The 15,404-nt window shown below is 38.3% G+C and overlaps 1 protein-coding gene across 1 annotated transcript in view; it reads left to right on the top strand.

The window, feature by feature from the left end:
* The window catches only part of TTN (titin), a 238,044-nt gene that overhangs the window by 154,736 nt on the left and 67,904 nt on the right, over window positions 1-15,404 (top strand). The window contains exons 162-194 of the mRNA XM_079310285.1: window positions 61-175; window positions 723-1,007; window positions 1,290-1,441; window positions 1,578-1,725; window positions 1,835-2,012; window positions 2,107-2,228; window positions 2,321-2,608; window positions 2,702-2,998; window positions 3,119-3,305; window positions 3,846-3,961; window positions 4,049-4,348; window positions 4,597-4,896; window positions 4,986-5,091; window positions 6,072-6,268; window positions 6,355-6,660; window positions 6,784-7,062; window positions 7,484-7,783; window positions 7,888-8,190; window positions 8,283-8,654; window positions 8,753-9,055; window positions 9,506-9,805; window positions 9,893-10,189; window positions 10,289-10,573; window positions 10,660-10,953; window positions 11,311-11,610; window positions 11,714-12,022; window positions 12,113-12,303; window positions 12,781-13,210; window positions 13,748-14,056; window positions 14,461-14,609; window positions 14,703-14,735; window positions 14,843-14,972; window positions 15,073-15,372. Coding sequence (XP_079166411.1) covers window positions 61-175; window positions 723-1,007; window positions 1,290-1,441; window positions 1,578-1,725; window positions 1,835-2,012; window positions 2,107-2,228; window positions 2,321-2,608; window positions 2,702-2,998; window positions 3,119-3,305; window positions 3,846-3,961; window positions 4,049-4,348; window positions 4,597-4,896; window positions 4,986-5,091; window positions 6,072-6,268; window positions 6,355-6,660; window positions 6,784-7,062; window positions 7,484-7,783; window positions 7,888-8,190; window positions 8,283-8,654; window positions 8,753-9,055; window positions 9,506-9,805; window positions 9,893-10,189; window positions 10,289-10,573; window positions 10,660-10,953; window positions 11,311-11,610; window positions 11,714-12,022; window positions 12,113-12,303; window positions 12,781-13,210; window positions 13,748-14,056; window positions 14,461-14,609; window positions 14,703-14,735; window positions 14,843-14,972; window positions 15,073-15,372 — 7,981 coding nt within the window. The remainder of the gene's footprint in view (window positions 1-60; window positions 176-722; window positions 1,008-1,289; window positions 1,442-1,577; window positions 1,726-1,834; window positions 2,013-2,106; window positions 2,229-2,320; window positions 2,609-2,701; window positions 2,999-3,118; window positions 3,306-3,845; window positions 3,962-4,048; window positions 4,349-4,596; window positions 4,897-4,985; window positions 5,092-6,071; window positions 6,269-6,354; window positions 6,661-6,783; window positions 7,063-7,483; window positions 7,784-7,887; window positions 8,191-8,282; window positions 8,655-8,752; window positions 9,056-9,505; window positions 9,806-9,892; window positions 10,190-10,288; window positions 10,574-10,659; window positions 10,954-11,310; window positions 11,611-11,713; window positions 12,023-12,112; window positions 12,304-12,780; window positions 13,211-13,747; window positions 14,057-14,460; window positions 14,610-14,702; window positions 14,736-14,842; window positions 14,973-15,072; window positions 15,373-15,404) is intronic.

The following is a 15,404-nucleotide window of genomic DNA, read 5'->3' on the forward strand; positions in this document are numbered from 1 at the left end:
AGTTAAAATGTGTAGATCATCTTTAATATGAGGTATTAAATGATCATTTGTGCATTTTAGGTAACTGGATTGAAACAAGGATCCAGTTATTACTACAGAGTCTCAGCAGAAAATGCAGCTGGTGTGTCTGACCCAGCAGAGGCTATTGGACCATTAACTGCCGATGATACATTTGGTAAGCCACATGCTATTTCTTAAAAACAATCAGATAAGGCACACAATTAAAGTGCTCTTTTAATATGTATATAATTAATAATAATATGTAATTGTAATGTGTATATTTTTCACCCAATAACTGGCACACCTTAGGCATTTCTCCTTCATTATGAATTCTGCAGATAATTTATCTGTACTCTGAGATAGAGGCCTGTTAGGTTGCTTGAGGAGCAAGGCATGACCTTTTGTCTCCTGGCCCACCTTTGTGGAAAGTGAAAGGTAACAGAAGGAAAGAAAGGCACAGAAGACCCCTTAAAAATAATTAAAGAATGCAAAGGTTTTACATTAAAAGGTAAATTAGATTTCACACTTGGTAATACTAATCTCCCTTACCATCTCATATATTTAAAAAAAACCAACAAAATATTTAGCCAGGAAAGGTAGGGAGTCATAAGACAAAGCTAGGTTTAGACTGGCTGAGATAGTCAGATTCAATCTCTCAACAGAGTTATCGTTAGCCATGTTCATAACATCTCTAAATAATTTATTGAATCCATTTTTCCCAGTTGAACCTACGATGGACCTAAGTTCATTTAAGGATGGGCTGGAAGTTATTGTACCAGAGCCAATCAAGATCCGTGTTCCCATCACCGGGTACCCTGTGCCTACTGCCACATGGTCTTTCGGGGACCAAGTCTTAGAAGAGGGTGATCGTGTGAAAATGAAGACCACTGCCTCCTTTGCAGAACTTGTGATTACCCCGAGTGAGCGCCCAGACAAGGGAATTTATTACTTAACATTAGAAAACCCTGTGTCATCTGTTTCAGGAGAAATCAATGTTAATGTCATTGGTAAGTGAACATGTATCTGTTTAGCAATAACATTCCAAATTGTCTTGCTAAAATTTAGTTAGATAAATAATGGATAATCTCACAACAGCCAACAAAGTGTGTTAAAATATGACTAAAAACTAGAAATCCCTCCTCAAAAAATCTATTTTGTTGATTTCAATATGTAATTTTGCTGTTTAAAGGGGAATGACTTAACAATACTAAGTCTTCTGATAGATATATTACATAGAGATCATCTATCAAACACCAATTAGAAAATGATGCAATTTCTGTGACTTCTAGCTTGTCCAAGTGCACCAAGAGAGCTCAATGTTTTAGAAGTACTCAAGAGTACAGTGCAGCTCGCATGGGAACCTCCAGAAGATGATGGTGGAAGTCCAGTTACTGGCTATATAATTGAAAAACGTGAAGTAAGCCGGAAAACATGGAGCAAAGTAAGTTCATTTTTTCTCATTTAAATTTCTATTGCTATATTATTTTCACACGTGCAACTGAATTTTGTGTCTTATTTTTGTAATGTCTCTTTGGAAACAAATTTAAAAAACACATTGGAACCTTTCTTCTCTTTAGGTTATGGATCATATTGTTGACCAAGAGTTCACTGTACCTGATCTCGTCCAAGGGAAAGAATATTTATTTAGAGTTTCTGCATGCAATAAATGTGGCCCTGGAGAACCTGCATATATTGATGAACCCGTTAATATGTCAATACCAGCAAGTAAGCATATTTGAAATTTTGCTGATTTTCTTCAAAGTAAGATATAAAAGTAATGTGTCTTCCTTAGAGTTAGGTTTCTAAGACTCCATATGTTTTTAATTTTTAATAGCGGTGCCTGACCCACCAGAAAATGTTAAATGGAGAAATCCAACATCAAAAGGAATCTTCCTAACATGGGAGCCTCCCAAATATGATGGTGGTGCACGCATTAAGGGTTACCTGGTAGAAAAATCCCAACGTGGCACAGACAAGTGGGAGATATGTGGAGAGCCTGTTATCGAAACCAAGTAAGTAAATTGACACGGTAGATATACCCTCTTAACTAATTGTGCCATCCTCACCACTCTAAACACTTGATTTTTTTTATTTTTTTTTTTACAGAATGGAAGTAACAAAGCTCAAGGAAGGAGAGTGGTATGCTTATCGGGTTAAGGCTCTGAACAGAATGGGAGCGAGTAGGCCAAGTAAGCCAACTGATGATATTCAGGCCATTGATGCAAAAGGTAACAAATTCACTTGCTAAATTGGAATAGCTGCTTTATTTTTACCATAAATGCAGTTTCTCTAACAACATTTTCATTCTCTCCTAAATCAGAGGCTCCAGAAATTTTCTTAGATGTGAAACTTCTTGCTGGACTTACTGTGAAAGCTGGAACTAAAATTGAGCTGCCAGCTAAAGTGACTGGAAAGCCTGAGCCCCAGATTACTTGGACCAAGGCTGACAAAATTTTGAGACCTGACAACAGAATCACCATTGAAAGCCAGCCTGATCATTCTACAGTGACTATTACAGACAGCAAGAGGAGTGACAGTGGAACCTATATTATAGAAGCTGTAAATTCCAGTGGACGTGCTACTGCTGTAGTTGAAGTTAATGTTCTTGGTATGCATGTACTTTATGTTACTTATATAAATCATTGGTAATGCACCAAGGTATGCAAGTGGAGGGTTAACATTCACATCTTGTCCTCTACAGATAAACCTGGTCCACCAGCTGCATTTGATGTATCAGAAATCACAAACGAATCCTGCCTTCTAACCTGGAATCCTCCACGAGATGATGGGGGCTCTAAAATTACCAACTACGTCCTTGAGAAAAGAGCTACAGACAGTGAAATATGGGACAAGTTGTCATCAACTATTAAAGATACAAAATTCAGAGCTACCAATTTAACTCCTCATAAAGAATATGTGTTTCGAGTCAGTGCTGAAAACATGTATGGTGTTGGGGAGCCAGCACAGTGTAGCCCCATCATTGCCAAGTACTCATTTGGTTAGTTAATTAAATTTATGATAAACTATTACAGTATTTTAACAGGAAGGGAAAGAAACCCCTCTCTGATGGCTTTTTTTTTTTTTGTTTGTTTCTTTGCTTTTAAATTAATGTATACAGATCCACCAGGACCTCCAACAGGTCTCAAGCCTACAGACGTCACTAAAGATTCAGTCACTTTAACATGGAATGAACCAGATGAAGATGGTGGCAGCCCCATAACTGGCTACTGGGTTGAAAGATATGATCCTGAGCAGGATAAATGGATAAAATGCAACAAAATGCCAGTGAAAGACACAACATTCAAGTAAGACTATAATCAGCTTGGGGTGAAATAGGTCACAGAGGCTTAAAAATGGAGCGGTAGTTTTTAAAATAAGTTTTACGTTGTTCCTACTTTTTCCTAGTTTCCATAAGTTTTGATTCAACAACCCCTGGTGACTTCCTTTTTAAATTCGTTTTAGTGAGGGGTATCTTTACAGAAGAATTAGTAATCTTTTTTTTTTCTTTCAAATATTATGCTTAATAATTTCTATGCTTATTCACAATATATTCTAAAATGACAGACATGGTCATCTGAAATGTCAAAAAATCCTTAGGGTTTTTTCTCCTGATACTCTTATTAACTAAAAGCATGGAACATGCAAAAACACAAGGTATTTCTCAAAGCATTCATTTCTGTCATGAGGCACAAAATAGTGTTGACAATGTGTTGACATCATTAGCAGTAATTTGGGTGTTTTCAGATTTTCTGAGTAATCTGTAGTATGAAGAGTGGAGAGAATATTGTTTTAGAAATTAATTAATGCCTAGGTTTGTTTTAATCAAACTTAATTTTTATTTCCAGAGTCAAAGGTCTTACAAACAAGAAGAAATATAAGTTCCGTGTCTTGGCAGAGAATCTCGCAGGACCTGGGAAACCAAGCAGGGAAACAGAGCCCATCTTAGTGAAAGATCCAATTGGTACACATTTTTTAATGGTTCAATTTAGCAGCAACAACAACAAAAAATTGTTTTCAAGGACATAATTAACATTGGATTCTTGTCTAGATCCACCATGGCCTCCTGGAAAGCCAACTGTGAGAGATATTGGCAAGACCTTCCTTACCCTGAACTGGACAAAGCCAGAACATGATGGAGGGGCAAAAATCGAATCTTATGTCATTGAGCTGTTGAAGACTGGAACAGACGAATGGGTGAGAGTGGCTGAAGGAGTTCCCACAACTGAGCACTTCCTCAAAGATCTTATGGAGAAACAAGAATATTCATTCCGTGTGAGAGCTGTGAACAAGGCTGGCGAGAGCGAGCCCAGTGAACCCAGTGACCCTGTGCTGTGCAAGGAGAGGCTCTGTGAGTAATGTTTCACAATGTGCTGCTGCTGCAAATACACTGTCTATGACTTTTAAAAGACCCCATGTCTGCCTGTCTCTGTAGGTACTAAATGAACTCTTGGAAGGCTTACGAAATACTAAAATCTGCCCTGCTTCAATTCAGGAAATACAAAATTTTAATCATTTTGGTGTATTCCCTGTCTTCCAAGTTCTTTCCTGGGAATTGCAACACCCTGGTTTACCTTTCTTTTTTCCCCTATTTTGCAGATCCTCCTTCACCTCCCAGATGGCTTGAGGTTATTAATATTACTAAAAATACAGCAGATCTTAAATGGACAGTACCAGAAAAAGATGGGGGTTCTCCAATTACCAACTACATTGTTGAAAAAAGAGATGTGAGGCGGAAAGGCTGGCAGACAGTTGACACCACAGTGAAAGACACCAAGTACACAGTGAGCCCACTGACTGAGGGCTCACTGTATGTGTTCCGTGTGGCTGCTGAAAATGCCATTGGACAGAGTGACTACTGTGAAATTGAAGACTCAGTGCTTGCTAAGGATACTTTCAGTAAGTCTTGATTCGCTTACTGAGTGATCAGTAGCTCACATGTCATGAATTCATAGTCTTCTAATGTGTGCCTTTTTTTTCAACCTTAGCAACCCCTGGGCCTCCATATGCCCTTACCATAGTTGAAGTGAAAAAAGGCCATGTTGATTTGAAATGGGAACCACCTAAAAACGATGGTGGCAGACCAATTCAAAGGTAAGGTCATTTTCAGTTTGTGTGGGCTCCTGTAGATAAGCATCTTTTAACAAATGAAGATGTTTCTCTCAAAATATTTAAAATTTAAATTGGCACATTTTATTTGAAAAATATGTGGATGGATATAAGAGAAGCCATGTGGTCAAAGCAGTGAAGAACTTGATTTTAAAATGCAGAAATGGTGCAAATAAAATACCTAATGTGCATGTACGCTGAATGTGTGTCAACATCCTCAAAACAGCATATAATAAGGAGCTGCATAAAAAATTATAAAATAATGAGACCATAGTCTCCAGTTTCTGCAGAATAGTCACCACTTAAAGCCATACAGCAAGTAATAGGGTTGTATTTTCCTTCTGACTTAGTTTGTCATTCAAACTGTGTGCATTCAGCTAAAATGAAGACTTACCACTTTTCTGTTCATCTTCTTCTTTATAACATTTTTCAAACAGACTGTTTTACTCCTTCCCAGTCACAGAAAGCACATCTTAAACCAACAGACAACTACAGAGATCTGCCTGAAGAAACAGAAGTCACTCAATTTGCATTACTTTGCCATAGCCTGTCCTAAGCAGAATTTTGACAGCCAAGTAATAGTATCTACAAATATTCTCAATGGACTGACCCTGAGATCCAAACTAGCAAAGATACAAATATAACTTGGAGCTTATTTCGCCTCTGCTGTTCTCTACAACCTGAGAACACAGTTCAGTTCAGTTAGTTCTAAAACACAGAACAAAGTTCAAGAATTGACTTTCAGACCTGAGTCCATCAGTGATTTCAGCTCTATTAGGCATTGAGATCTACTAGGAATGAGTGGCTAATGCGTGAAGAAAAGTTCACTGAACTTATTATCCATGATTCTCTTTACTTTCCCACTGTCTAAACTGTTTTAATCTCTTTTCATCTATTTTCTTGAACAAGAAATCTCAAGTGTTCCTATTTCAAGTGCCTCACAGTCTTTTCCCCAATCTCTTCAGATATGTTATTGAAAAGAAAGAAAAGCTTGCTACTCGCTGGGTAAAAGCTGGGAAGACAGCTGGTCCAGATTGCAATTTCAGAGTGACAGATGTCATTGAAGGAACAGATGTGCAGTTCCAGGTTCGTGCAGAAAATGAAGCTGGATGTGGTCATCCCAGTGAACCAACGGACCTCGTCCATATTGAAGATCCAACAAGTAAGTAGGATAATACAGTGTATGAATTTTAGAAGCAGTGTACTGTTCTGGGAGGAAAATCACACAATACTTTTCCATTTCTGCAGGCCCTCCTTCACCTCCTCAGGATTTGCATGTCACAGATGCAGGCCGAAAGCACATTTGCATTGCATGGAAACCTCCTGAGAAGAATGGTGGAAGTCCTATTATTGGATACAATGTTGAGATGTGTGAAGCAGGAACAGAAAAATGGATGCGAATCAATTCTCGTCCGATTAAAGATCTAAAATGTAAAGTGGATGAGGGTGTTGTTCCAGACAAAGAATATGTGCTGAGAGTCAGAGCTGTCAATGCTGTTGGAGCTAGTGAGCCATCAGACATCTCAGAAAAAGTTGTTGCCAAGGACCCAGACTGTAAGAATAGATTCCTCTTTCTTTTTTGTTGTTTTTTGTTTTTGGTTTTTTTTCAGATCTGCATTACTTTAAAAAAGAATGGTGTTTGGCAGTTTTCTGACAACATTATACTTACTTTTACAGGTAATCCAACCATTGATCTGCAAACTCGTGACATCATTGTTGTTAAAGGACAGAAACTAAGTATCCCTGTACCCTTCAGAGCTGTTCCATCCCCAACTATAACATGGCACAAAGATGGCAAAGAGTTGAAAGCTGGTGACAGAACAACAATGAAGAGTGACTACACCTCTGCATTGCTGGAAGTGATAGACAGTGTTCATGCTGATGCTGGTGTTTATACTATCACACTGGAGAACAAGCTGGCATCAACAACTGGTTCAGTCAATGTCAAAGTCATAGGTAACTACGTTCTTCCATTCTGAGAAATATACTTGGGCCCTGCAGCTGACAGAAGAAAGGACTAGAAAGATCCTTTTTCTGCCAGGCAGGCAAATCAATTCAGCTCAGACACATGTAGATTGCTGTACAGGCATTGATGTTATGAAGTCCTATGAAAAAAACACTTTACCTCAAGTTGCTCTAACTATTCAGTGACTGCTCAAAGCCCAATTATTTTGAGTAGCTGGCATGTAAATAGAAAAATATTTTTTTAAGAATTCTGACTATTTTTCACCTTTGGGAACATAATTTCATGTAGATGCTATGTAGTCCACATTTGTGATCTTTACTTTCTGCAAAGCAAAGAAATGAAATATAATTTATAAGAATACAATTTCACGTCTATTTAGTTAACTAATTTTTAATTTTTTTCTGTAAACAGGTCCACCTGGACAGTGTAAGGATATTAAGGCAAGCGAAGTAACTAAGAATTCTTGCAAAGTATCCTGGGAACCTCCAGACTTTGATGGTGGTACTCCTATTTTGCATTATGTTCTGGAACGCAGAGAAGCAGGGCGTAAAACATACATCCCAGTCATGTCTGGTGAAAACAAGCTTTCATGGCAAGTCAAAGATCTTATCCCAAACTGTGAATATTACTTCCGTGTCAAAGCTGTCAATAAGATCGGTGGCGGTGATTATATTGAACTAAGAAACCCAATCATTGCAGAAGACCCAAAACGTAAGTTTGTCTTTCTATTAAATAATCTAAAGAATTGAGTTTTAAATAAAATCTTCATACTCTCTTTTCTCATATGATTCCTGCTTTGATCTACTCTTTCACAGAGCCCCCAGACCCGCCTGTCGACCTTGAAGTCCATAATCCAACATCAAAATCAGTAACTCTTACATGGAAACCACCCCTGTTTGATGGTGGAAGCAAGATTATGGGCTATATCATAGAAAAGCTTGCTAAGGGCAAGGAGAGATGGGAGAGATGCAATGACTATCTGGTACCCTTACTAACTTACACAGTGAAAGGCCTTGAGGCAGGAAAGGAGTATCAGTTCCGTGTTCGTGCTGAGAATGCTGCTGGCATCAGTGAGCCTTCTCGGATCACTCCTTTTGTGAAGGCTGTGGATCCTATTGGTAAGAATCGCTCATTAGATCATTTGTATTAATTGCTATACATCCCCAGATGTATGATTCTACACTCCATTTCTCGTTCTTTGTTATTACAGAGGCTCCAAAAGTCTTCCTTGCTGCAAACCTACAGTCTGGCCTTGAGGTGAAGAGAGGTGATGAGATCATACTTGAGGCACATATTTCAGGGTCACCCTATCCGTCTATCACTTGGCTGAGGAATGATGAAGTTGTCAGACCAGAGGATATCAAAAAGAGAGTAACAGCACCTAAAAAGAAGAAGGGTGAAGCTGAAGAAGAGAAACCTTTCCAGCTTTCACTGCCAGAACGTATGAGTGTTGACAACCACAAGGAAGGAGAGTCCATACTATCAGTTCGTGACTCCATTAGAGCTGACCATGGCACATTTACAATTAAAGTAGAAAATGATCATGGAGTTGCAAAAGCCTCATGTGAAGTAAATGTGTTGGGTATGTAAAGAATGTCCTCAAAACACCTAGTTGTTCAGAGCATTAGGTTAAAAAGTAGAGAAGTTGAGTATTCATAATTTTTCTTGTTTTGCTAACAGATACACCTGGGCCACCAGTCAATTTTGTATTTGAAGATTTGAGGAAAAATTCTGTCCTTTGCAAGTGGGAGCCTCCCCTTGATGATGGTGGGAGTGAAATCTTGAACTACGTACTGGAAAAGAAAGATAATACAAAAGCTGAAATGGGCTGGGTCACTGTCAGTTCAACACTCAGGCATTGCAAATTCCATGTAACAAAACTGATTGAAGGAAAAGAATATCTATTCCGTGTATTTGCTGAAAATAGAGTTGGAGCAGGACCACCATGTGTTTCAAAACCAATGACAGCTAAAGATCCTTTCTGTAAGTTTTAATTTTGAATACCTTTTTAGAAAACGAAGTGTGAAACTTCTAGAATACTCCGCTTTTTCTCTGTGAATGTTTCTCAGAAGAAACTTGAGCTATGTGATAATAATTGCACTTTTTAGACTTTTGAAATAGAGGGAACTATCTAAAATATTCTAATTTCAGTAGTAAACACATAGGAACATTGACCACTGTCATAAAATTTTACCCTTAAAACACTTAACATCTGAATAGTGACATTATCTGTGCTTCATAGGCTAGTATTCTTACCAAAAAAGAGAACCATTGCAAATTTGCTTACTGGTCACTGTTAGGAATCAAAAGTTCTAAGAGAGCAGAAAAACTATGAATTCAAATCAGTAATTTCTTATATCTTTGTTGTCTTTTAGCTTTGAGCAAGCTCTGAAGAGACAGCAATGATGACAAAACCACCTTTTTGTTTTTCAGCTCCACCAGATGCACCTAATAAGCCTGATGTGGAAGATGTAACCAGCAACAGTATGCTGGTTAAGTGGAATGAACCAAAAGATAATGGCAGCCCTATCATAGGATACTGGATTGAAAAACGTGAAATCAATAGTACTCATTGGGCTCGAGTCAACAGGAACCTTGTGAATTCTCTGGAAGTAAAAGTTGAAGGACTGTTGGAAGGTTTAACTTACATCTTTAGAGTGTGTGCTGAAAATGCAGCTGGCCCTGGTAAATTTAGTCCACCATCAGATCCAAAAACTGCACAGGACCCAATAAGTAAGTGGCTTAGCAGACAGTTTACAATATAGAATTCATAGTCTTTAACTTTGATTTACACTTATTCATTGATTTATTTATTTATAGTGCCACCTGGTCCACCGATTCCAAGGATTGCCGATACAAGTGCAACTTCCATCGAGCTAGAATGGCAGCCTCCTGTGTATAACGGTGGTGGAGACATCACTGGTTACCACGTGTACAAACAACTGATGGGAGTAAACGAGTGGTCACGCTGCACAGCAAAGCCCATTAAGGTCCTGCAGTTTACTGTGGGAGAGGTCAGGGAAGGTGCAGACTACAAACTCCGTGTTACTGCCCTCAACGCGGCCGGCGAAGGCCCGCCTGGGGAAACCGAACCCGCAACTGTTGCAGAGCCTAAAGGTACTGCAATTCTGTCATTTTTAAGAAATGTCCAGCTGCTTAAAAGGTGAGTTTGAAACCTGCCCTTCAACTAATGCTCTGTTTGTCTTTCTTCCACAGAGCCTCCCACTGTTGAGCTGGATGTTTCTGTGAAAGCAGGCGTTCAGGTCATGGCTGGGCAGACTATTAAAATTCCTGCTACTGTGACAGGGCGTCCTGCTCCCACCATCGTATGGACTGTAGAGGAGGGCGAATTAGACAAAGATCGAGTTGTTATTGAAAATGTTGGCACAAAATCAGAGTTAACCATTAAGAATGCATTGAGAAAAGACCATGGAAGATATGTAATTACTGCTACCAATAGCAGTGGTTCAAAATCTGCAGGAACCCGAGTAGAAGTATTTGGTAAGAAAAATATTTTCTCAAATTAAATAAGGTTTTTTTTTTTGGTCAGCATGGGCTTTACCTTATTTGTTTGTTTTGTTTTTCAGATGTTCCTGGACCAGTCCTTGATCTAAAGCCAGTGGTCACAAACAGAAAGATGTGTTTGCTTAACTGGTCTGATCCTGAAGATGATGGTGGCAGTGACATCATAGGCTTCATTGTTGAAAGGAAGGATGCCAAAATGCATACATGGAGACTTGCTGTAGACACAGATAGATCTAAATGTGATATTACGGGTCTAATTGAAGGGCAGGAATATAAATTCCGTGTCAGTGCCAAGAACAAATTTGGTACTGGTCCACCTGTTGAAATAGGACCCATTCTTGCAGTTGATCCATTAGGTAAGATGACTCATTTTACAGGGTTTTTAAAAAGAAATAAATAGATGTGCGATTTATTAGGCAATATTTTTTGTCTTTTCTTCTATACAGAAAGTGTGCACTTCAGTCAGATTTCAGAATCAGTTCTCTGAAGCTAGTGTGTTTTTTTTACATAGCAAAGTACTGGTGCCTACTGTAACACTATTTATTACCTTTTTTCTCCACGTATGTGAGAAATTTAATGAGAGCCATAATCATGCTAAGATTCTTTAAAACCATGGTTTTAAAAGGCCAGAGCTACTGCATTCTTATGATTTAAAATTCTCTGATGTTTTGTCTTATTGTAGTTTTATTATTGTCATTTACCTGTGTTAATAGGTCCTCCAACAGCACCTGAGAGGTTCATGTACACAGAGAGGACGAAGTCATCCATCACACTTGATTGGAAGCCTCCACGCAGTGATGGTGGTAGTCCCATCTTAGGATACATTGTTGAGAAGAGGAGACATGATTCAAAAGATTATGAAAGAGTTAATGCAAGGCTCTGTCCAAAAACGTCTCTTCTCGTTGAAAAACTTGATGAACTTCATATGTATGAATTCCGTGTGAAAGCTGTCAATGAGATTGGGGAAAGCGAGCCATCACTGCCCCTCAATGTGGTTATACAAGATGATGAAGGTATATCAGCTTTAAAGAAATCCATATAAATATCTTTAGAACACTTGAAGGCGCTTCCTCTGTTTCATCTCCATCCTCACTCTGTCACTTTCCCTCTTTTCAGTGGCTCCAACGGTTACACTGCGTTTGGCTGTGAGAGGAGATACCATCAAAGTCAAGGCAGGAGAACCAGTTAACATTCCTGCTGATGTCACAGGCCTGCCAATGCCGAAGATCGAATGGGACAAGAATGAAGTTTTAATTGACCAAACATCCGATGCACTTAAGATAACCAAGGAAGAAGTATCTAGAACTGAGGCAAAAACTGAACTTATCCTGCCTGCAGCAGTGAGGGAGGATAAGGGCACCTACACTGTGAGAGCTTCCAATCGTCTTGGCACTGCATTTCGCAATGTGCACGTCGAAGTGTATGGTAAGGATGCAACATTTTAATAAAATGACAGCTAATAAAATGCCTTTGCCTTTTTTTAATATAGTTCCATGCTCTGTTGCTTTCATACAGATCGTCCTTCTCCACCAAGAAATCTTGCTGTTTCTGATATTAAAGCAGAATCATGCTACTTGACATGGGATGCACCTCTTGATAATGGTGGTAGTGAAATCACCCATTACATTGTTGAAAAACGTGATGCTAGTAAGAAGAAATCTGACTGGGAAGAAGTCTCCAAAGGCGTTGTTGAGAGAAGATTTGGGGTAAGTTATAAAATGTCTTTATTACATACTTTAGTATGCATAAAAATAACAATATTATGTATTTAATGCAAACTGCTACTTGCATTGGTGCCTATGCTCATGCTCCATTTAGTCTCCAGAATTACTGGATGAATGTTTCCATATATATATCTGGGTCATCCCTCATGTGACAAAATGAAAGAAATTCTTCAGTTTTGCTATTTAACCTCAGCTGAGCTAGAGAGAAGACATATTACTTTCCATTTTCTAGAATTATTCAATTTTTTACCAACTTCAAGAACATAATGACATTTTTGTTCATGTTCAGTCCTATGCACATAAAATAAGAATATCCTTAGGACATCACATAGAACTGTAGAGTACATAAGCATAGGTATGTCAGATTGCAAAACAGAATTTAAAGTGAAAACTTCTGCCTAACTCCAAATAAGTTGATTGTAAAAGTAGCCAAGTATTGATTTAAATCCTCTTTTTCAGGTATGGAATCTTGCAACAAATGAAAAATACCAATTTAGGGTCCGGGCTGTAAACAAATATGGAATAAGTGATGAATGCCTCTCAGAAAAAGTTGTTATTAAGGATCCCTATGGTCTTCCTGGACCTCCTGGGAAGCCAAAAATTTTGGATCGCACCAGATCATCTATGCTGGTGACTTGGGAGCCTCCTTTGGACAATGGTGGCAGCCCAATAACTGGCTATTGGTTGGAGAAGAGAGAGGTGGGCGGTGTCTACTGGGCACGTGTCAACAGGGCTCCAGTAACAAAACCATCAGTGAAAGGTCTAGAGCACAATGTGCTTCGTTTGGCTGAAGGCGTTGAATACCAGTTTAGAGTTATGGCTGAAAATCTTGCTGGAATTGGCCCTCCCAGTGAACCATCAGATCCAGCTTTGGCAGCAGATCCCATATGTAAGTATATCTCTTGCATGACTGTGTTAGAGGACTGTATCACAGCAGAACAAAAAAAAAAAAAAAAAAAGTGTTACTATTATTTTTAATTTATTAATGAAAATTATTAAAAATAAAGTATTAATTTACTAACATTAATCAAAGTCTTTGCATTAAACCTAAGAGGAAATATTGACACAAAGTTTCCTGATTTTAAAATTTTAAAAATAATAAGCTTTAATTTTAATTTTTTATCTTTTTATGTACCTAATACTCTGATTACACCAATGTAGGCATTGCCAAATAAACTTTAGTTCAGAATCACATTTTTATATTATTGTTTTACTTTACTGTTAAACAGTTCAATCTTTATGCCTTTTACCTTAAGTATACCTTGCTAATATAGGTAATATATCTAATTAGTGTGCACATTCTAGGATTTGCACTCTACACACAGGTAAAAAAAAAGAAATTACTTGCATTCTTCTAGAAACTATCTAGAAAAATACAGAAAGGCACTAGCACTCCGGTAATTTTTACTTGCTCTTGTTTTACCAGTTGTGCCTGGTCCACCATCTTGCCCAGAGGTCAAAGACAAAACCAAATCATCTGTAGCACTTGCATGGAAACCTCCTCAAAAGGATGGTGGGAGTCCTATAAAAGGATATATTGTTGAAATGCAAGATGAAGGTAGTACTGAATGGAAGAAGGTGAATGAAGGAGACAAACTCTTTCCTACTTGTGAATGTGTTATTCCCAACTTGAAAGAGCTCAGAAAATACCGATTCAGGGTGAAGGCTGTAAATGCTGCTGGAGAATCAGAACCAAGTCCTGCAACATCAGAGATACCTGTCCAAGATATTCTAGGTGAGAGTTCTGAGAACTGATTTAGGTATTTGTACCTAAATGCCACTTACTGCTATGAATGTTCAAAAAGGATGCCAAAGTCAAAACAGGATAAACAATTAGAGAAGAATGTAGCAAAAGACTGATGCACATTTTTGAGAGTGTCGTGATGTCCATTGCCCAGGAACGTTCCATTAGGAAACTGATGACCATCTACAGACATAGTAATGAAATGCTGTTTATTTTATGAAGAATTTATAGCAACGGGTTTTTCTTTCTCTATATTTTCGAGTTTCCTTTTTGCACACTCAACCTTTCTCACATGAACATGCATTCCACATGTTTCTGGGGGATTTCAGCTCAGTGATGATGGAATTTTACTTTCAGTAACTCTTAAAATTTATATATATTTAAATATTTTGCAGAGGAACCAGAAATCTTCCTCGATATTGGAGCACAGGATTTGCTCTCTTGTCGTGCTGGCACAACAATTAAAATCCCAGCTGTTATCAAGGGTCGTCCTGTTCCAAAAACATTTTGGGAGTATGAAGGAAAAGCAAAAACAGCAGCAAAGGTTAGTAAAAGTAATTTGGCTTATTTCTACACCTGTTTCTAGACATTTGACTGTATTCCCTTTTACATTTATATTATTTCTGTTTGTTTATAGGAGGGAGGTCATAATGTACCTGAAGAAGCTCAGGTAAAGCAAGCAATTTTTAAAAAAATTTTTTTTCAGTACTGTCGCATTTTTGAAACATAAATATTCAAAGTTGATCTATAACGTCTCTTTCTTCCTAAAATACACAGGTGGAAGCAACTGATACACGTTCAGAGATTGTAATCCCTGAGTGCAACAGAAGCCACTCTGGACGATACAGTATTACAGCAAAGAACAAAGCAGGACAAAAGACAGTGCATGTCAGAGTCAATGTGCTTGGTATGGCTTGCATATATCAAAGTGTCCAAATATTAGGGTTTACTCTTATTTTTTTACACACTTATGTAAAATTTTGTCTGCTGTGCTTTTATCTTAACAGATGTCCCTGGTCCACCAAAAGACCTAAAAGTAAGTGATGTCACAAGAGGAAGCTGTAAACTTTCATGGAAGATGCCAGATGATGATGGTGGAGATAGAATCAGAGGCTATGTTATAGAGAAAAGAAATATTGATGGGAAGGCCTGGACTAAAGTCAATCCAAACTGTGGCAGTACTTCCTTTGTGGTACCTGATCTCATAAATGGCCAAGAGTATTTCTTCCGTGTACGTGCAGAAAACCGTTTTGGAGTTGGGCCTCCTGCTGAAACCATCCAGCGGACCACAGCCAGGGATCCAATCCGTAAGTAAAATCAAAGTCAAACAAACCCTTTA

Source organism: Erithacus rubecula (assembly GCF_903797595.1).
Source record: "Erithacus rubecula genome assembly, chromosome: 8".
Classification (NCBI taxonomy): Eukaryota; Metazoa; Chordata; class Aves; order Passeriformes; family Muscicapidae; genus Erithacus; species Erithacus rubecula.